This window comes from Larimichthys crocea, chromosome XII (genome assembly GCF_000972845.2).
Source record: "Larimichthys crocea isolate SSNF chromosome XII, L_crocea_2.0, whole genome shotgun sequence".
NCBI lineage: Eukaryota > Metazoa > Chordata > Actinopteri > Sciaenidae > Larimichthys > Larimichthys crocea.
In genome coordinates this window covers 6792828-6815338 of record NC_040022.1, presented here as the reverse complement: position 1 = coordinate 6815338, position 22511 = coordinate 6792828, and the positions used below count along the sequence as shown (strand labels likewise).

At 42.3% G+C, this 22511-nt stretch overlaps 2 protein-coding genes across 9 annotated transcripts; both read left to right on the top strand.

Moving 5' to 3' along the window:
* Positions 1-290: 290 nt before the first annotated feature.
* On the top strand, positions 291-17561 carry znf652 (zinc finger protein 652). 5 transcript variants are annotated; one of them, XM_019258712.2, is made up of 7 exons: positions 291-463; positions 567-657; positions 5156-6729; positions 8453-8600; positions 8859-8974; positions 11974-12118; positions 13964-17561. In XM_019258712.2, the coding sequence occupies exons 3-7, from the start codon at positions 5674-5676 to the stop codon at positions 14566-14568; spliced, it is 2070 nt and encodes a 689-aa protein (XP_019114257.1). In that variant the 5' UTR covers positions 291-463; positions 567-657; positions 5156-5673; the 3' UTR covers positions 14569-17561. The 5 variants fall into 5 exon arrangements, with proteins under 5 accessions (XP_019114257.1, XP_010738730.2, XP_019114256.1 ...); XM_010740428.3 differs by lacking the exon at positions 567-657; XM_019258711.2 differs by having other exon boundaries at positions 291-657.
* phospho1 (phosphoethanolamine/phosphocholine phosphatase 1) lies at positions 14649-22038 on the top strand. Of its 4 annotated transcripts, none has more exons than XM_027285227.1 (3): positions 14649-14858; positions 20031-20101; positions 20475-22038. In XM_027285227.1, exons 1-3 carry the CDS (start codon positions 14848-14850, stop codon positions 21278-21280), a joined length of 888 nt encoding a protein of 295 aa, XP_027141028.1. In that variant the 5' UTR covers positions 14649-14847; the 3' UTR covers positions 21281-22038. The 4 variants fall into 4 exon arrangements, with proteins under 4 accessions (XP_027141028.1, XP_010738424.2, XP_019114259.1 ...); XM_010740122.3 differs by lacking the exon at positions 14649-14858 and adding an exon at positions 18942-19614; XM_019258714.2 differs by lacking the exon at positions 14649-14858 and adding an exon at positions 19477-19614 and having other exon boundaries at positions 20015-20101.
* Positions 22039-22511: the final 473 nt, after the last annotated feature.

Below are 22511 nucleotides of genomic sequence, written 5' to 3'. Positions count from 1 at the left end.
TAGTCTCTGTGGGAAATATGTTGCTAAAATGTGGAATTTTGTCACTTGCGTGTGTTGTTATACAAACAAATGGAGAAATGTGTTTACAGGGAGGCTTTATGTGTCCAGACCTAAAAACAACTTGCTAAAAACTCAAATGATTAAGTGGGTATATTGATATTAAACATTAAGTTTTTTTTTTTTTCCACTGGTTAAAATAGGATAACTTCATTACTCTTAGAGAGGATAAAACGGTCCTCGGGGTCTCATTATTATTTCATCAATCAAGGATTTGAGCTGAGCGCGTGTGCGCGCGCTGCTCTGTCTGGTTTGGAGGGGAAACGAAAAGAATCCAGACCCAGACACGCCGCCGCGCGCAAGCCCAGACAGCGGCCTGAATGCCTGGGATGAGCGCGGGACGGCGGTGGTACGCGCGACAGCTTGGCCGGGCCACGTAGCGGGGGCTGAAGACACCGGTGCGCAGGTATCTACCGCAGCCCATAACGCACATCAACACACAAACTCCCGCATTTTGCACAAAAACATCATCGGCGTTGTCTTTTCTAAATGCACATCCGCGAATGTAGAGGGAGCGGGAGCAAGAGAAGTGCGCGTGCAACCCCGAATCTGTGCAACTCTGATTGCACGAACGCAGGAGGGAGGTCGCTCGCGACGGAGGTAAGCCAGCAAACCGACAACAAAATGTTGCTGTACTAAAACTTACATTTCGTGCACTTACGTTTGTGACAAGCGTGGCGGCTGCCGTGAAAAGCTCACGGCAGGTCGCCGGTAGCCGGTGGCCGGTGGCCGGAGCTGCGGTGAGAATCGTCCGTGAGGCTCGGGGCTAGCTCTGACTTTGTGACAGTGTCGAGTTGAGTGGGTTTGTCAGGACAACAGTCCGGGTTTTGTTGAGGTAAAGCGGCGCTTTCTATGTGCACGACAAGAAAGACACGTTGATAACAAAGCATGACATCGGCTCCTCGTCTGGTTTCATGTGGCTCCGGTGACTGTCACACTTTCCCCTTCAAGCTGCAGCATCGACATTAAGTGTCACGTTAATGCTAAATATCTGACGTTGCTGCTAGCTCTGAGCTAACTAGCCTCAATCTGGGCGGTTTTTAGATTGGAAAAGTAAAACTCCCCTTATCTGTTGTTAGCCCGTGCATGTCAGTGAATACTAGCCTTTAAACGGTGGAGCTTGTGCAGGGTAATGTGGTTGTTCTTGAGGTCGGGCGACCTTAACTCCTCTATAATATCTAATGGCTGCACCTTGAGCTAATGTAGCCAAGTTAGCTTGTCATGTGTATGTAGGTTCGTACCTATGGAGTACTGCTAGCTTGCTAAGTAGCCTAAGTTGTCCAGGCCTGCACAGTGTTGGTGTACAATGTTGCCTTTTTGCTTTAACCCTTTCTGTGCTTTGCGACGTTGACTCCAAAGTCATGTAGCTGCAAACATAGCCCTCATGAGATGTAGCCCTACAAAACTAGAAAGTGTCTGCTGCTCTGTATCTCGTCATACTAACCAAAATGATGCATAATGTTAGTTTCGCACTCCGTAAACCTCGTTTGTAAGCTTAAGTAAGCTTGTTGGATCCAGTTTGCATTTTCAAGCATGCTTCAGTGTTTTCTTATTTTTATGAAAATCAGATTAAAACAAAAAGAGCCACGTTGAATGTTTCCATGTTATCTTCTCCTGTTGTGAACATCAGTGGGCTGCTGTCAGGCTTTGACAGTGCCTCTTATGAGAATAAAGAAACTTTGTATGGGAGGGTTGAGAGCTGAGATAATACTCTTACACTTTCTATGATACCTCAGATGATTTATCCCAGACCAAAAACATTAGGTACTGCTCTATGACCCGATTATGAGCTTTAGGGCCAAAAACCTACAGAGGCATGGAGCACCCCCGCAGTGCACCACACAGTGAGCTGGTTAAGGTCTTATGAGTTTGGACAGAGTGAGGAATGTGAACCCTCACACGGCCCTCTACAAGCTGTGAAAGGGAAAGCTCATTAAAGTCTAGACTTGAGAAGGAGCATGGATTTGAAGGAGCACTGCTGTATAATAAGAGGGAAACGTGACACATCTGACTTGCTTCAGAGGTCTCGGCTTCTTCACTGTAACCAAGCTGAACGCTTGCACCGTTTAATGTTGTTTGTTTAAGTGTTGTACAGTGCCTTTGCAGTCAGGCGCCCATCCTGTGTCATTCAAATCTTAAGCCACAGTAGCATCTATCCGGTATATGACTGGCTTTGTGGCTTACCCTATATGAAACAAGTTTTGGTTTCTCATCTTGTCTCTGTAGTGTGATTGTGGAAGGCTATAGATTGGTTATTGTTGGATAAACTTTGATTTCTGAGCAAGTTTTGCTGAGTCTCTCTCTGTAATGCTCTGGATTACTTAAATAGGCTGTCAGCGAGACTTTCATCTATGTACTTTTTTTTGGATCAGGGTTCAAAGTTCATCTTTGAAAGCTGTCCAAACTAAATAAGGCAGTCACAAACGATCATCGTTTCAATAGGACTGATCTCCTGATCTGACGAGGTGATTGTGTAGACTAATTAGCAGCGATATTGAGAGGTCTCCGCTCGACTTGATTCCCACATCAAAGGACTACATTATTTCACTCTGAGCGAAACTCTGAAATGACTCATCAATGATAATGATAAGCGGGCGGAAGAATTTTGCCCAATATGAGTTACACGCTGCCTTTTTATTTGCACGTGCGTTTTTCAGCATTTAATTCAACAATTTTAATTTAATGTTTTAAATTTTGAATAGCAAATTACATGAATCTCAGAGTTAGACGTATGCTCCTTCAGCCCCACAGACACTTAGTTTCAGCACCAAACAACAGAGTGCAAACTGCCGATTGCATGTTAAGTCGGTTTTTAATGCAGTGGGTTCTCATGCAATTTATATTCCTCTGTCATCCAGACGCAGGATAATCTATGAGGCTTTGTGTCTAAGACTGCCATGTGAGTCGAGTTGCTCTGTCGGTGCAGAGCCTTCACCCTCCCCCTGTGGTCTTAATGCTCTCAGAGCTGCTGTCCAATTCTCGGAACAGATCAGAGACAGTGTGCACAGGAAGACAGGTGTGTCTATGTGTGTGGATAGTCAAATTCTATTTAAATGGCATTCACTCGTGCTTGCAAAACTGGTAGAACATATATCTATGTATGTTTGATTTAAATACAAACAGCTTAGTTGTATTTATATCTGCATTAGTTGTTGCTTTTTATGACAGTATAGTGAGCTGAGGTAACAACAGCATGCACAGAAAAATCAGGTGACAGTTTATCAAGAGGGATTATCTAAATTAATTTAGAATCAATTTGATCATAATAAAAGTTCAGATTGAGTACTGAGATACACAAAATCCTGATTCAGTTAACAAAGTTTAAAAATGTTTGTAAGTAAATGCAGTCCTAGTCCTAAAGAACGGTTTTAGGACTTATGACTTCAAGCCTCTTCAGTTCAGTTTGAATTTGAGTTGGTTACAAAGTAGTTGTGAGGACTGTTCTAAAAGTAAGTCACCACAAATGAAAGCAGAAAAAGTGAGATTATTTTGACTAATTGTGATTGCAATAATTGTCAGAAATATCAGGCTTATTATGTTTGCTGTAATTGCATTGCTCTACAAACATCATGACACTAATAATGTTTTCCTTTGCCCACTTTCTTGATCTTTTTTTCTGGCACCGTCGCAACACTCTTCATGTTAATCTTGACTATAACTTAAAGACTAAAACAAAAGCAGCTTCATGCGTCGGGTTGGGGGATGTTTGAATATGAGTATAGTTCCTCTTTGCCTGTTTATGTTTTCTTTGTAGATGGTGGTGCATTGTGTGTTCAAAGAAATAAAAGCTTAAGACATCTGTGAAGACACAGAAAGGAGGATGTTTGCTGTCTCCAAGAAAGGAAATGTTTTTTCTTTCGTGCTCAGGGAGGTTTTCTAGTGAAAAAACCGCCCTAGCACACACTCATTATGGTGAGTAGGGTGTAAGGTTGTTCGAGGTCAACCAACTGTCAGCCGGGAGCACCCCAGCATAGATGGATGCAAAAAACAACAACATACAAACACCATAAACGCAAGCAGAAAAAAGATTTATTTGTTTTAATACCTCGTGTTCATCTTGAACTTGCATAAACATGTTGATCTAACGGTTGCTTATACTGCGCACTGCTTAGGCTTCATTGAAAATTTGACATACAGTTTCCTGTGGTTATATTTGCAATACAAGCTCCTGAGCTGTGGTTACACTATACTCTCTAACAGTCAATGGGAGGTGTGTGTATGCAAGTCGGTGTGTGTTGCTTAAAAAGATACACAATCTTGTTTAATCAGTGCTTTGCTATCAAGTTTGGTCTGGGTTTGTGTGTTTGCAGAGATCGTTTTTTATTGACCTATTGATGTTACATTGAAAAGATGTGAAACACAGCTACGATCAAGTGAAGTTTTTGACTGCAGCAAATGTTTATTTAGGATTCAAGATTCATGTTGTAGGTTATGTATAGTAGTATAGTGTTTGCATAATCCATTGCAATACATATTAAGCTATCAACAAGTGTTCAAAGGGTTTTCTCAAGTCTCGTAAAAAGTTTTAAGAAGATGTTTTACATCTTTTTTTATGCATAATACAACTTCTGTTGTTATAAATATGCTCTTAAATAAACCAGATATATTATGGTATGTCACTCGACAAAAGCAAGCCACCTCTGCATTATATTTTAAAGTAAGGCAGGACACAAAATTATCAACCGGCCAAATGTTGGTGGACGGTGTCCCCTGCATATTTTAAGTGTCTGGTAGATTTGTTTCACTCACCAGCCAAATAAATAATGGTAATCTAATGAGTGGCTCATAAAATTTTGATTCACCAACAATTTGGCAATTGGACAAAAAAGTTCACTTTGCACCCAGTGAGGTGTTTCAGTTGTGGCCTGGAAATATTTAGAACACTCAGCTTTTGAAATTGAACTCGCAATCGTTTGTGAAGGCAGTGGTTTTCACTCCTACACGCAAGACTGAAACATTTGCGGCCAAATGTGTCGCTTAGTGCTGAAAACCTGACTATATGGCTGTAGTTTCAGTTCAGACTCTGTAGTTGACACATGGCAGCGGAAGAGCACCCTGTCTAATCTCATCTCTGTTTCTTCTGTCTCATCTCTCATAGGTGATGCGCTGTAAATGGCTCTTCAAGCAGTACACAGAAATCCTTACAGCAGCTCCATGTCTGGCATTCAGCTCGTCTTTACGTGCTCTGCGGTTTGAAGACACTGGCACCTTGCAGGGCAGCAGCCTTCAGAGAAACTGAATCTGGCAGCTGCCTACATCTCGCATATTAACTCGAGGAATTTAGCTTCAAATGTTCAGCATCAAAGACACTGAGCCTTTGGTTTTGCAGTCTGATTTTTAAGCGTATGGAACAAAACTTGGAGCAGATTGTATGTCTTTCCAACTGCATTTATTCCTACCTTGGACAGCATGGATGCTCTTTTTGAATCAGGTTGACTATCTGTCCCCTCATCCCCTCCTTCCTGTCTCTTCAGTAGAAGGAGGGTGGGGGATTGGTGTGGCATCCCCTGCCCCTCCTTGTAGAGTTGGCTACTCTACCTAGACACCATTGCAGTTACTATTTTCCATTGCCTTGTGCTCCAACCATCTCCATCCCTCCATCCCATCTCCCTCTTCATGAAATCCTGCAAGAGCCTCAAGGACGAGGTTTCTATCCCGAGCCTTGGCGGGATGTCACAGGAGGAAGGACGCAGGGCGCCAGTGTCCCAGTCTTATTTTCACTCCCCTAATCCAGATCTGGACTTGACAGGCAAGCTGTATAAGAGGGAGGTTGGTGGTAAGCCTTATTCTGTGTTAGTGGACAATAAAATGGCAGCAAAGACATCGATGGGGGATCAGAACATAGGTCAGTTGCCAACTCAACATGTGACTTCACAGCAACATCAGCAGTATTTCAGAGAGGGAGGAGCAGGTCAGGCGGTGGGGACACAGGGGTCTCAGGCCGGCAACGACGGCACCTCTGATGACACTGAAGATGATGATGACGATGAGGAAGAAGAGGGTGAGGATGAAGAGGAGGATGGCGAGGAGGGGGGCTTCAAGCGTGAGCAGATCATTGTCGAGGTTAACCTGAACAACCAGACACTTCACGTATCCAAGGGGGACAACAAAACTGGAACCACGGCTGATGACTCTGAGAGAGCTGGCAGCGATGATGACGAAGACGATGAAGATGAGGAGGAGGAAGAGGAGGAGGAGGAGGACGACGAGGAGGACAGCCCTGATGAAGAAGAGGAGGAAGATGACGAGGAAGATGAGCTTGAGAGTCGAAGAACAAGGTCAAAGAGGGCCCGTCGGGGCGCTAGTAGCGCAGCAGCTCCCAGCCAGCCACGGAGGAAAAGCTTGAGAACGGCTCTGAGCACTGCCACAGCTGGAATGACCACCAGGGGCCGGCGGAAGCGCATGGAGCCTCCAAAGAGCAAGCGCAGGTCAGCCAGGTCAGCCCCATCGTCTGCCGGTTCCACAACGACAGGAGGGAAAGCAGAGGCGGAGGAGAGAGAGATGCTGGCGTGCGAAAAGTGCCCTCGAGTGTTTAACACACGCTGGTACTTAGAGAAGCACATGAATGTCACACACAGGCGGATGCAGATTTGTGACAAGTGTGGCAAAAAGTTTGTCCTGGAGAGTGAGCTGGCCTTACACCAGCAGACTGACTGTGAGAAGAACATCCAGGTAAAGCTTATATCTTATCTCTGTAACAGAAACATAGCATTTTATTCTGAACTGTAGTGGAGTTCATTTCCAGGGATCATCATATTATTTGATAACATCTTTACATACCTGCATAGATATAGAAGCTGCCCAGAACAATTTAGTTTTAAATGAGTTGTTCAAGCGTAGCATTTTTTTATTATTATTTAGCTGTTGTATTTCCGTTTATACTATGAAACTGATAAAATGAAATTGTGGTATAAGTGTGAGGTATACTAACAAGTACTGCTAACACAATGGAAAAATATATTGACATCTGCTCTCTTTGATGATACTACAAGTGGGTTTAATTTAGTTTCACTTCTCTAAAACTGAAAAACGTGATTCAGCGTATGAATACCCCAGGGTCACAAGGCCCTTTTGAATAGCTTAATTTAGCCCCCTGTTTTGCCAGACTTGATTTGCATAGTTAGTTTATAGAGGAGAAGTGGCTTTGCCTTTTGACAACCACTATTGACACAGCCTATGTGACTTGTATTAATACAGTGTCCATAAAAATTAATGTTCAGATATATTCATGTTTTATCACAGTGGCTGTGACAAGATTTTTATACAATGATGACACAAAGCAACGGATTGCATAAATATTCACCCTCTTTTTCTCAGACCAAACAAAAAACTATTACTGGTATTCTTCCCCTACGAATAAACGTAATGAGTTGAGTGGTGATCCCCAGGTTCAATACACCTGCATCTCCAAAGGTGTGACAAGTTGTCAAAACTATATCGCAAAGACGGGGGATCTCACCAAAACAAATCAGAAAAGTAACAATCAAGGGTAGGATACAAAAATGAATATCCCTCAGACGAAAATGAGGTTATTTTGAAAATGGGTTAAATGTAAATCCTGTGTTTAACAGGCTGAGTTTAAAAAGTGAAAAAATCACTAGGCCTGTGGCAGCTCTGATGAAGCTCCAGTGTTCGTGACAGAGGTGGCAGCGTGCACACAACTGTTTGTCTGGTGCTTCACCAGTTTTACGATAGTGGAAAAGAGAGACACTGTTGGTGTGTGTGGGGGGGGGGAGCTCACATGATAGGCATATGGGAGACATAAAACAAAGTGGAAGTTTCTTTAAAGTGATGACCCCAAAATTAAGCCTCATGGCCATCACATGAAATGGTGCTGGTATTTCATATGTTGGTAGCAGTGTGAAGCTGTGGCAAGTCAAGTGGCCCAGTCAGTCTAAACTACAATCCAACTGAGAGAAAAAAAAACGACAGTGTCCAAATGTGCAAAGTTAGTACTGACTGATCACGCAGACTGAAAGCTGTAATTGCTGTCAGAGGTGCCTTTTACTAAATATCGACTTTAAAAGATTTGAATACACGCACAATACATTTTTTTTTGTAATTTATGTATTTATTTATCTTGAAGCTAAAGTCTCCAAGTGAATACATCACACAAGTCTTGTAGTCTATATTATTAAATAAGGAATTGCATCAACCAGCTGAATTGGTGTTAATTTAAATGTATTTTGCATCTGTTTTATCTATTGACTGTCATCAGAAGACATCCACCGGGAATTCAGGAAATTAGACCCATTGTAATCTTTCCCCAGCAGAGGGAGCTAGAGTATTATTAAACAATTTTGGCAAATAAGAACAATCATCAGGGTTTGTTTCTCTTGATATTTATCAACGCCAACAAGCTTTAATGTTTGTTTTCTGCTTGTATGTCTTTCAGTGTGTCTCCTGCAACAAGTCTTTTAAGAAGCTGTGGTCACTGCACGAGCACATTAAGATTGTGCACGGCTATGCAGAGAAGAAGTTCTCATGTGAAATCTGTGAGAAGAAGTTCTACACTATGGCTCACGTCCGTAAACACATGGTTGGTAAGTGTGGGCCTTTTTTCCCCCCCAAGTTCCTATTGTGCTGCCTCACTAATATCCAGCCACCAGCACACAGCTTTCATATCAATAAAACATAACAATAATAATAAACAGTACTTTCAGTTTCTTTTGAATTTTAAACTTTTACATTTAATTGTACTTTTGGAATCTTTGATATTACCTGATCAGGTGCATGCAGATGTTTCAATATCGTTTTCCTCACTCTCTCTCTTTGATCCTTCTCTTCCCCCCCAAACCCAGCTCACACTAAGGACATGCCGTTTACCTGTGAGACATGTGGGAAGTCGTTTAAACGCAGCATGTCTTTAAAAGTTCACTCACTCCAGCATTCTGGAGAGAAGCCCTTCCGTTGTGAGGTAAGACTCGCACACTGTGTCGCTGTTTTAAACATGACAGTCTGTGTTCTGCTGAATCCAGAGTGGATCTCGATCTAGTTGAGAAAATTCCCAACAACAGCATCATAATGTATCTCACCAGCATCCTGAGTGACCATTTATGATTTGCTCACATTGATTGTGTCTGAAAGGGGCAATACTACAGACAAAATACCCTTGTACTAGGTCACTAGACTGCAAGAGAACAGGGAGGCTTCACCTGAGACGTAGAAAAAACCCCAGGCAAACAATGCAGTGTTTCCTGCAGGGTGAGACGGTAATAAACTGGTCAACAAAGATTTATTAATAACTCAACTTATTGCAAACGACTAACAACTCAAAATAAATAACTATCCATACATTGACATAAATACGCACTAAGAAATAAATATTTATTCAGATGTTAAAATAAGACTTTAACCCTGTTCAGATAAATAACTGTTTGAAATCAAAAATATGATTTGCATAATAAAATACTGCACATTACACATTTTTAAATAACCTAATCACGTAGCAGATAATGTAAATCTCTCGATATTAAATATTCATCTGCAGTTTTCTGTAGTGATCACAGTAATATCAGAAGTACATGATTAAGCTTTGAGTCAAATATTGAAATGAAATGCAGTTGTGAGAACAATACTTTCCACTTGTGTTTTAAGATGTTTGATTTTGAAAGAGAACTTATTCTAATTATAACTGTTCCAATTATCTATTAACTCCCCTGCTCTTTTTCTTATGACTCACTCTGTACTGAGTGTTTTGTCAGAGCGATTGTTATTTGCGGTGCTTTAACTGTGCGCTCTCCGTCATCACTCGGCACCTGGAGAGCTGTTTTCTCTCCCACTTTGCTCTCTGCTGGACTATTACCATGTTTAATGTGGAATATGGTAATGTATGCAAATAAAATACAAAACCCACTCCAGTTACACTGTCGTTCTGTGGGAAACACTGCAACGGGTACTCAGTGTGTTCAGTGACTTTTTCTGTATAAGCACTGTGTGCTGGTTGTTCATTAAATCATTTATTTGAAGAAAATATATATCCCATTCTGTGCCTAGTTGTTTTGTTTTTGCCGTGGTATTGAAACAGTTGATACAGTACCAGTATTGTATCAAAGTTTAAAGTTACAGGCTCAGGCAGGCATGGAAGAGGAGGTCCTGAACATAAACCTGATTCTTCTGGGGGGTGGCAACTGAGACTGAAGTGGAGCCTATTTAGTATGTGTGAATGCATGAATATGCAGATGCACACACGTTGCGAATTCGTACTTGTTTTATCGCTGGTCCACCTGTATTTTCTGCAGTACGAGGAATTTTTGGAGCTTGTTTGTCTTGTCATTTTTTCTCCCTTTACATTCTGCTGCATGTATATATTGCTCTGTTAGAGGTCATTCAGGTGACATAGAAAGCATAATGAACCTTTTCACCACAGCGGTTCCTGACCAGATGACATACATTTTCTACATGGCCTAAAAAATTCCACAGTTGAACGATGAGTTTTTTTCTCCCAACAGTCGTTGTTTTTCTTTCCTGCTTAAAACACCCTTGAACAAATACCGTATGCCTGAACCTAGTAAGTGTTGACATACTGGAGGTGACGCTGTCCTTTTTTAAAATATGTTTTGTCATAACAGACTCACCAAAATGTCGTCATCTTTCTTGTTTCTTAGTTCAGTACTGAGAGACTGGTTGGCTGTTTTGAGTGGAGTGACTGAAGGTTACAGTTTTTTTTTGTGTGTGTTTGTTTTTTGCCTCAAAAGGAGCCTCAAGGTAGTTTTCAGTCATTAGTCTTAGCAGATGAGCATCTGTGCCATGTGGTTTGTGAACAACTCAGAATAGTCAGTTCTGTTCAGTTGATTTCTGTAAGAGTGGGAGGAGGGGGACATCCTCCTGTATTTGAAGCTTGAGCTTGAGAAGTTTGAGCTATATAGAGAAGCTAAAGTCAGACCATGTCAAATATTAGCAAACCACACATACAGTGTTCACCAATTAACTGGAAGATAAATGTAGAACTAAATGTTCAGTGTTTTGGGGCTTTAACTGACAACTTATGAATGCCTTTTGTCACGTTGTTATTTCAGTTCAGCAGGGTTAGTAAGAGTGGATTATCATATCCCTGTCCTGGCTATTTCATTTGACAGTTGCGGTGCTTTACTTCCACCCCGAGGCCTTTTAATGCCCGGCTACTTGAATGGATGGCACATTGGGAACATGTGTATACGGGTGGAGCTGCTCTAATTAAATGTTTCAAGTCATCCTTCGCTATAACATGTGATTACATGCTCATTAAGGGTGTATATAATATGTAGGTCTTAACTCTATCGTGCCATATGGAAACTGCTAGATTTTTTTCCCATACTTATTTAGCCAGGTGGTGCCATTGAGATTATAAATATCTCACTGTTGGAAAATCTCAGACCAAGAAAACCTCATAATACAAACATACAGTGTGGTTACTTTCACTCAAATAATCGTGTTATTATTGGTTTTCAACAGTAACCTTTTTTTTTTTAATTTTGTGTATATAAAAATGAGAAACCTGCTTCTTTTATCAGGTTAAAGGATTAAGAGAAATCTTTTTAATACAGCTGGACTTCTGGAGAAAACTGAATTATGTTTGCCATGTATAGAATTATCCTGTGCTGGGTTCCCTCATGTACTGAATAATTAACTTCAGTAGTTAAATCCAGGAAAACACTCTTCACTTTCCAGCCTAACTGGACTTGGAAAAAGCTTTCCAGACGTTACAGGACAGCAGTGTATCTGTAAACAAGATCTCATGACTTGTGCTTACTGTATATAACTTGATAATGCTCAAAATTAACAGAATTATAAATGTTGTGAGGCAATCTGTCATCCTTCATGACTGTTAAACATTTCAGGTTAAAACCATTTTCAGCACGTTTCTGTGTCTGCACACTACTGTACTGACCCGGTGTATGCATGCATGTTAGCTGAATACCTCTGTTGTCTCTGTAGAACTGTGACGAGCGGTTCCAATACAAGTACCAGCTGCGCTCCCACATGAGCATTCACATCGGACACAAGCAGTTCATGTGCCAATGGTGTGGCAAAGACTTCAACATGAAACAGTATTTTGATGAGCACATGAAAACACACACAGGTGAGAAAAGGTTTGCCTCCACTCACTCACTCATGTTCATATGGTTTGGCATTCTTCAGAAACCTTTATTAGAAGCAAGAACCTTAACCTTAAACTTAGTTTCTAGTTTTCAAGCCCTTTTTGGCAGCAGAAACTGTGACACTTTGTTGAAATCTATAAACTTCACCCATGTAGTGACTGGAAGAACAACTAACCACTAGGTTTAAATTTACTTTCCGGGCTATTGTTCCTGCTCAGTAAGATGTTCCTGTTGCAGAGATTGGAGCTTACATTGGCCCAAGAACTATCAGGGTGTAGTCTCCAGTAAATGACATTCCAAAGTTGTTTTGTGTACTCGCCCTGGCCATCACTAGTATAGATATAAGGACTTGGAAATTAAATTTTTTCTTGTTATGTTTGTTTACTGACATTTAAAGTTATGCAGCCAACTTTCCAGTCAAAAAAAATGCAAATCACAGAAAGCGAGGGCGTAAGAAAAATGATTCACAACATGTTGGGAGATCTATGCTGGCTAAAACAGCCAAAAAAAAGTAGACGGCACTCAGCCGAGCCTGTCTATGTTGGGGACAGGCGTCTCGTCTTTCTGGCATCAGTCTTCACTTCCATCTCTGCACAGTTCCTTTCCAGTATTGAAATATCACACAGCTATAAATTACAGAGTCCAAAGTTATGACCCCTTAAACTATGTTATATAAAAAAACAGCATGCATTTTTTGAAGTCATTAGATTTTTTTTTTTATCTTCTTTTAATCTGCTGCTTGAAAAACTAAATTTAAATATGTCAGAATGAAATGTCTGGAGATGAAAACTAAACAACAATGTTCTTGGGCTCAGTCAGTCAGTCACCAAACACTCCCTAAAAAAGGAAAGACATGGGATATTTCCAAGATGAACATTATAGTGGTAAGCTGGGAGACTTCGCCCAGTTTTTGTAATGAGAGGGACGTTCTACATGAAAGAAGAAACTTGCATATATTGTGGCTTATAATGACTACCCAGACACATGCTTTACTACATCCCTCTGATTTTCTGTCCCTGCTGCCTTGCTATTTCTAAGACCTAACTGAGCAGTGCAGCCTCTACGTCCTTCACTGGTTTTCTCCAGCCGTGCCTGTCGTGGGTGGACACACTGCTCTCCGTTGGCCCTCACGGTTCTATTTGTGATGTATAATTACGCTACCCTCTTCTCTCCCTGCCGCTAGCAACCAATTTAGTCTGCAAGAGGAGACACACCCGATCGTGCCCTGTAATAGGCAGCACACATGTTCAACTCAAGCTCCCAAAGTTTGGTTCATTGCACACAGAGTTCTTGTGAGTGTAATGTAGCCGTAACAGAAGACAAGCACATTAGCTGTCACCTTTTTGATAATCAGTTCGTTTGGAGGAGCTTCACACATAACATGCCAGAATAAGGCATTTACAGAGCCCTTCAGCAGCCTGTTAATAGATGGCTGTGTGGGTGGTAGCAGGCACATTCAGTGGCTCCGTGGAGGGAGGTTAATGAGAGCGGCATTCCAACGGAGCTGCTGTTGTTCACTTTCAAATCTCCTCTCCTCAAAGTGTGAATTGTAATAGCTTCCTGTGGAGTGGGTGGGTTGACAGCAGAGACCCTCAATTCAAGATGGCAACTTATTAGCATTTTTAAAAGAGGATTGTTGCTCTCCACTAATAAAAGGGAAAAAAAGTTAACTTTGTAGTTTGGAGAGCTTTAATCAATTCATTGTTGTAACATTTGTAACCATCACATCTGATTAGAAAGGATCTGAATCTGATGCAGCATATTATTTTCTCTGTCGCAGCAATCTTCTTCAATTATTCTTTCTTTCATTTTCTGAATATGTACAGGAGAGAAGCCTTTCATCTGTGAGATTTGTGGGAAGAGCTTCACCAGCCGGCCAAACATGAAGCGCCACCGTCGCACCCACACTGGGGAGAAGCCCTATCCCTGCGAGGTGTGCGGCCAGCGCTTCCGCTTCTCCAACATGCTCAAAGCACACAAAGAGAAGTGTTTCCGGGTCACCAGCCCTGTGGTTCTGCAGACCAGCGGCCCGCCCGTGCCTGTCCGAATCTTTACCAACACCTTCTCCTCCTCGTCCTCCTCGTCTGGTCCTGGTCCCTCAGTTGCCACCCCAGCCACCACCTCGGCACCCCTTGGCCTCAGCCCGCCCGGAGGCCCCATGGGACACACATTCTCCCACGTGCAACTCCACTCAACCCCTTCTCACCATCATCCCCACCCACCAACAACCCAGCAACACCTCTCAAACGCACCCCAACATGCCCAACCCCACCCTCACCACCACCTGGCCGTGCCCCCAGTCTCCCACCTGCCCCCACCCCCAGCCCTTTTCAAGAGCGAGCCCTTAAACCACTGTGGGCACGAAGACAGCAGCTACCTGCACCACATGGCTCCTCAAGACAAGGGACCCGGAGCCCCGCAGCACCACTGAACTGTGCTCCAGCTCTGCAGGCCCACACCAAACCGCGCCTTGTTCCTCCTCTTCTCATAGTCCTGCCTCAGTGTCTCAGTTGTTAGGCCCCTGATGTAAGGGTGCCCCTTTCAAACAGATTTAAAATAAGTAAAGCTAAACATACACACCTGTGTATGTGATTCAGACTGATACACCATCAGTGCACACGTTATTTAAGTACTACTTAAATATCCTGGTCAACTGACAAATTTTACAACTTTTTTTTTTTTGGTCATTTTCTTCCACACAAAATCTCAAATGATCTCTGTGTGAGTTCTCTATCTGTACATTGATAGGTGTAAAGTATCTCATTTTCATCATAAGCTGCTGATGGAAGTCAACATATGTATTACCTGGGCTTCATGGATCATCAATCAGATCAGTGTCATTGAACTTTTCCTCCTTATGTCAAGTTGACTTATGGTTGCACATTGGTCAGGACATTTGCTTTCTGTGCAGGTCCTCCTCATAGCAATACTCGACCTGTCCTCTTGGTTGGACTGCAAAGCCTCGGCCCCCCCACAGAAGAAATGTTGAATGAATGTTGTAACTGGTTCTACCTGAGCCTTCCTTTGTCCTGTTCGGTCAGAAGGGCAACAGCAGTAGTGCAAGACGCAGTGCCATAGGTTACAGTAAGAAGGCGGGGAGGACTTTTTGTAAAGGACAAAAAAAAAAAAAGGTTTTGTAAATGGTTAGCTGAGTCTAGACAGTCTAGATTCATATCGCAGTTTAATGGTGCTTTCCATTCCAGTACATAAAATATTTCTTAATTATGATTTTCCATTTAATTTTCCGAAGTGTAATAGAAAATAACAATGTATTGTGTCATACAGAACATGTCTTGCCAGCCTGGCTTTTCTACAATGGATTTGAGATTTGACATTTTGTGATGAGGAAACTCAAGTTATGCAGGACATGCCATAGGCACACACCCTCACACTTAACTCAAGCACACACACACACACACACACACACACAGACACACACACACACAAGACCATATGGTCACTGATTTACTTACTGTGATCAGTGCAACCTCAGCTTTCAGTACTGTTGGTCAACAGATGATTTTAGATAACAGATGACTGTCAAATACTGCCACTGTGAGGGGCCACACACATGGCCCCATCAGGATTTACCCCACCTTCTTTCGCTGCTGTCTAAATAATACGGGTTACCATGTTAAAGGTCATTCGACACACACACAGTATACACACCTGGGACCTTTTTTTCATCACAATTCTTTACAGGCAATTATGCATATTCCTCTCAGCCTATATTCCACGGTTTGGTGTGGGGCGTTGTTGTAATGTAGGTTTGTTTTTTGACTTTCATCATACTGACATACTTTGATCCACGCAGGCAAACGCGTGTCTAAACCTGTTGAATGTTGCCTACGCAGAATGATGGCTGATGAGTCATTCATATGTTGTTGTTTTTTTTTTTTTTTAATGTTCTCTGATAATTTTGCTCAGTTTTAAGCTAATGAATGGTTCTGCAGTGTAGATATACTGTTAGCACATGATAAGAAATGTCAGGATAAAAGGCAGTGGTTATACAACTTCTAATACTTGGAATTATTGTATAGATAAGCATACATGTGATCAAGTCAGCGCAGGAAATTACATTTATTAATGTAATAACCGGTCGTGTGAATGTTATTTGTTTAAAAGAAGCATAAATGGTTGGCAAATATTTGACATCAATTTGGATTGCCTGGTTCTTAGCCCTTCACCCAGTCTGACGGCTATCAGATGTGCGTTTAAGAGCGTGTGTATGAAAGTAATAGTGTGTGTGAAAGTGAGAGAGAGTGTGTGCGTGCGTGCATGCATTAGTCTCTACCGGTCTGTCTGGTTGTCCCCAGTGCTCTTGTACCAAAAGCTGCTTTTACACAGTGTGCCCCAAAAATATGTGTATTTGGGGACACCTGAGATGGACAATAGCAGTAAATTTAACATGATCCTCTTTCTCCCACTTAAAAAGAATTGAATCTGAAGTTTTTTAAGCTCAGTAGTTTAGGGTGCCCCTCTTTTAATTTGAGACCTGCAATTATCCTGCCATTTCTGTGGGTCTTAATACCGCTGCATTATTTGCTTATCATCCTGCCCCCTTCGGGTTCACTGCTGCGCTTCAGCATTTTGCAGTATGGATCTTTTGTTTTTTGTTTTTTTTATAAAGCCTTTTCATTTGTGTGTATTCTCTGCACTTTACTGCTGCGTGGGTGAGGCGCAGGGAAGGGAGGGGACTGACAATGCATTGTGGAACAGAGTGCAGTTATGGCTGCATGGGAAAGGGTGAGAGGTGATTACTTTGAGTGGATGTTTTTAGGCAAGGAAAGGAGGAGAATCCCCGGGTGGAGGCGGGTAGTGTGGAAGGGACCATAGCAAACAAAGGACATTTTATTTTAGTATGTGCATAAATTTAATTTCCTATATTTTTCAAAGAAATTCACTTTTGCTCTAATACGGACCTCCCCTCAAGGCGAAAGCGATGTTCCTCCTGCTTTGGCGACTTTCCACTAGCCCCTCCAAGCTATGTCTGAAATACATTTTTACATTCTTCTGTTATGTTTGCTCATGGAGGTTTTTTTTCTCTCCGTCATGCTGTTTGTCATTGTTTGCTGAATGATTCTCCTCCTCCTTTCTTTGTTATATAGAATGCACTTTCTACTAAAATTCTTGGCTAGTTAAGAAAAAATAACATTGTATGTTCTTTAAAGATGTTTTAAAAAAAAATCAATATACTTTTCCCCCTTTGTATTTTTAACCACTTAATGTAGCATTGCGTATTTTATTATTGTATCTGGTACAAAATGTGCAGCTTTATAATGTCCTGGTTTGTCCTTTTTTTTTTGTATGTTATCTGGAGATTTGGGGAGAAGTGAAAAAGTTGGGCCTTTTTTTGATAATGTACATTTAACTGACTGCTAACTTTGAGAAGTAAAAACAAGTAGCCATGATTATCACAGATTTGTGTGCCTCTATTTATCTTCCGAGTACTATGAGTTCTCTGAACAGCTGGTTACCTAAACAAGACCAGGTGATTACACATGAAAAGTAGAACAGTAAGGACTGTGTACTACATTGTCCTGATATCAGGTCAGTGGGTTCAGTTTCAACATTCAAACTAAGCTGAAAAGCCTAAATTCCAGCTGAATGTTGCAACTGCACAGACTTGATTAGCCTGAGTTATTTTACTATTTTTGAGGTCACTGGGTTTTTGGCATATTGCCTGTAACCAAACTGGATGTCCAGCAGCTGATTCTTTGCTTTTCAAAGGTTTCCTTTTGACTAGGGAAGTTTTAGGTCCTCTTCTTTGTGACCACTTCCTATTCTTTCCATGTGATCCATTATGTGCAATGTCTATATAAACAGAGTTTATGCTTGTCCTTGTACATGAGCCTTGCAGTAGGTTTCACTGTATTCACAGGCAGAGACTTTAACCATCAGTGACTTCAGGCATGGAGTCTCCTGTTGGGGAACTTGGATTTAAAATCTTATCGTAGCTTTCGATAAGTAGTTGCATGTGGACAAAGTCTCATAATCTGCTTATCCAAATGAAATATCGGAGAAGAAGAGTGAAAACAGGACTGTGTACAGAACATCATCCTATCCTAGAAAATCTGTTTATCCAACTCAACCAGCTTCCATCCATTAAGAGTGCCCTCCCTCTGAGGGCACATTAAGACGTTCGCTGTTGCTAGAACACCTCCTAAAATGCTGGATGCCCTCTATCACCATAGGTGGTTTTAAGTGGCGCACCAATGAGTCACACAATCCTATAAGGTAGCTGAGCGGGCCGTGTGAGTGACTCACTGATGGTGAGTGGGTGGTCAGGTACCGAAGGCTCACTTCACGAGCAGAGGAGATAATAACACACCGTCTGTACATCTCCATTCCCATTTGGGTTTGAAAATAGTCAGCCACCCCAGCTGTTAGTCATTACGCCTTGTGGTGTAGAGGAGGGAGGTGTCTGTCAGCAGGCAGATAAGGAGAGGAGGGCTCCACGCCGTGTTTTTCAGGGGGGAGCGTTTGCCACTCTGCGAGTTGCTGTGCGGCTCATTTATCACTGTGAATGCAGGATTTTATCTAGACCGCTGTCTTGTTGGAGGAAAACAGGCATCTGGCATATAAACTCCGCTCGACACAACTGTAGTCAATAAATGAAAATGGCCCAGATTTGAAATGATGTATAACTTTTGATGTGCTTCATTCATTTTATTCCAATCAAGCCTTTTTAGATGTGATACAGCTTTCACAGCACACTTCCTGTGTCTCTCTCTTACAATTGAGGTCAGAGGTCAAGTACAGCTTCAGAGAAGAATGGGTGTTTTTTTTGTTTTTTTTTCCAGTGAGCTGTCACACTGACACAAATCCTTATCATCCTGTTGAACGAGGCTGTTTTTAAGTTTGTCAGGACAATGTCTGTTTGGGGCAACAGTAAGACTTCCAGCTTTTTACGTCAAGACCAAACAGAGTCATATTAATCTGGATTGTTCAAATATTTTCCTGTGACTGCCATGCACTGTGTTTTCTCAGACGCAGCTTGCACCTTGGTCTTTTCTGGGCTGTTAACAACCAGAAATGTTTATTCTCCCCAGTGTCTCACCTATGCAAATGTTCCACAGGAAAGTATGTGAGTACAGTAGAATGTAAATATTGAATCCGCTTTGAGACACCGATCATTAACTTGTAGAACAAACACTGACACTTGCCTAACATGCAGATATATTTAGGAAACACAATATTTGCTGCCTGTCTTCTTTTCTTCCTTCCTTCTTTTCCTGTCACGTTGCTCCCCCTCTCCTCTCCTCTCCTCTTTCTTGAAAGCATCGTGAACGCGCTCTGAAGGCTGCTATTAAATGGGCGGACCTGGTAGGCGCGGTCACGTCCACGGCGGCTCGGGTGGTTTTGACTGTCACATAAAGGTGCACGTCCCATCGGCCGACCGCCGAAACTCTGTCTCTGCTCTCCGTGAGACCGGATCGGACCGACACCGGGGATCGGAACCAGCGCCATTTACACCGTAATGTGTTTTTATTTACAATAATATAGCTGAAGTTTGATGTATCGGTTGCACGCAGGTGTTGCTGATGTTGTTTAGTAATCTACAGAAAAGTTGGCAGGCTGACAAGTTTGTTTTTTTCTTACCTGATAACCAAGTGATACATGTTGGACATTTATGAGAGTTATAGCCTAAATGGATTGACTAATTAATATTACATTTATGAATATCATTGTAGTACCCCTGTAAGGGGTCATCTTTCTTGTTGGATTAATTAAGCCATTATAAAGTTATTATAGGCGCTCTCAGCTGACCTTGGTGCTGTTGACTCGACTGCACTTGAAAACACGGTGCTGTCACGCACAGCTGTCTGATGCAATTCAGGATTCATTTTGCTTTTTTGTTTTTTTTTTGCATACAGACCAAACCAGTTGAAGGCGCCTGGTGGTAATAAGGAAAACACATGAGAGCAGCGTACATCCACTGCTGACACCACCTACAGTCAAAGGTATGCCGCCAGCAACTTCAGCACACTCTTCATGTCAGATGAAGCTTGATACATTTGCTGCGTAATTTCCACACCTCTGCAGAAGGTCCTTGGCATTTTCTTGTAGAAAAACAGCTGACTGCTTTTCCCTCTTCAGGCCAATTTCAGATTATGTCTATATGAAATCTATTTGATTGTTTTACTTCCATTCTTCGTCTGTTCATGCATTCATGTTTCCATCCTCGGTAGCCTCCACCTTACTGTGGCCTGCCTTGCGTGGGATGCTGAAGAGTGGGAGAGCAAGAGTGGAGATTTGATGCTATAAGAGGTGTGACATAGTCAATCATGGGGGATTCATTCTTCAACTGCTGTTATGTTCCACCCCATCCCCCAGGCGAGGGGGAGCCCGTCAGGTCCAGGCGCACAGAGATCATGGCCTCCCAGTCAACTCACATCCCTTCCGACAAGCGCTTCATCATCTTCTTTGACTTTGATGAGACCATCGTGGATGAAACCAGCGACGACATGGTAGTGCAGGCCGCCCCGGGGCATCACCTCCCGGGCTGGCTGAAGGACACCTACCATCCCGGCCGCTACAACGAGTACATGCAGCGCGTGCTGGCCTACCTGGCGGAGCAGGGCGTCACTGAGAGTGACATGCGCACCATCATGGAGAAGTTACCGACCACCCCCGGCATGCTCACCCTCTTCCAGTTCCTTCGCGCCCGGCCCCCACAGGACTTTGAGGTGGTGTTGGTGTCCGACGCCAACACCTTCTTCATCGAGTCCTGGCTCCGGCGCACCGGGGCCCGCCAGCTCTTCCACCGGATCTTCACCAACCCGGCCACCTTCAACAAGGACGGCCGTCTGGTGATGCGGCCCTTCCATTCCCACGACTGCCCGCGGTGTCCCGACAACATGTGCAAGCAAGTGGTCATCAGGGACTATGTGGCCCGCAGGACGCAGGAAAGGGGCCGTCCGTACCAGAGGATCTTCTACGTGGGGGACGGAGCCAACGACTTCTGCCCAGCACTCGCTCTCGGACCCCGGGACGTGGCTTTCCCACGGCGAGATTTCCCCATGCACCGGTTGATCACGGAGACCCATGAAGCCATGCCAGGGGAATTCAAGGCGGTCACGGTCCCTTGGGTTAGCGGGGAGGATGTGGTGCAGAGGCTGAGGAAGCTGGTGGCAGAGTAAAGAGGCAGAGGCAGAGATTAAAGGGCCAGTTGGCATTTTTAGTCACATTCTCAGGTAAAACAGTCCCAGAAACTAATGTCCAAGGCAATAAAATCATTTGTACTGTCAGTGAAAATAAATAGTGTGTGTCTGGCGTCCAGCCTGCACGTGTCTTAGTCCAGCTTCTCACCTTTTGTCCCAGAGGTCACTCTCAAACCATGCAGAGGCCCAGGCTCAGCAGGTTACTGATTATGGAGACCTGCCCAAAGAAAGAAAATCAGTGACAAATTCAATGATTTATTTTAGGAAGTTTCAGGGAATTAACATAATAAATATCCTTCAATAAGATTTGTTGCTTTTCAGTGTTAAACTGTGTCAGTAGGAAAATCTGTGTGAAATCTGTGAAAGTTTATTTGAAATATTTAAAAAAAAATATTATGGACATCTATGTCAACCAAGTTACTTTCAATTAATAATTATGAGTGTGTTTTTCTCACAAACTGCACTTTTTTGAATATTAAATATTAAATTATAGTCTAAGTGGATCAAAAAAAAATAAAAATAACACTGCCATCTGATGGCAATGACTATTCCAACACATTTTTATGATCAACAAGCTCCTCAGAGAATATACAGTATGTCTAATTTCACAAATGTATGACAATGTTGTAAAAGTGTTTTGTTTGTTTGTTTGACTTGTGTATCAGTCTGTTGTGGGTTTACTGTGTAGGCCAGGCCTACTGTATTAACACCAGCAGGAATAAAGCCATCAACTGAAACACTGCCTGTGTCTGATTTTATCATCAACCACACAGAATAATTCATAACCATCTACCTGATAACGTTCCTGTATTGTACCACAGAAAGGCCACATTTTATATTTAAACATTTGTACTTTTTTTAAACGTCATGCTTCATTTGTCTTATAATTGAAGCAAATGTTGTTCTTGGCACACCAATCATGTATACCACAATATATCAACCTTACAAGTTAGAACCGCCATATGTTTAGTTCAGTTTAGCATGTATCATTAATTCTAATAGGTAAGTAAGAAAAACAACTTTCACAAATAAGGGCAATTAAATTTAACTATTTAAGTCATTTAGCAGACGCTTTTATATAAAGCAACTTACAGAGATGGGAACAATCAAGATGCAGTGTGATGAGAAAAAGCGTTAGTGCAACTTCATTTCATTTTAGTTTCTAAAGTACATGGGGCTCATTTACTTTAATTTCTAAATGCCCATTAGA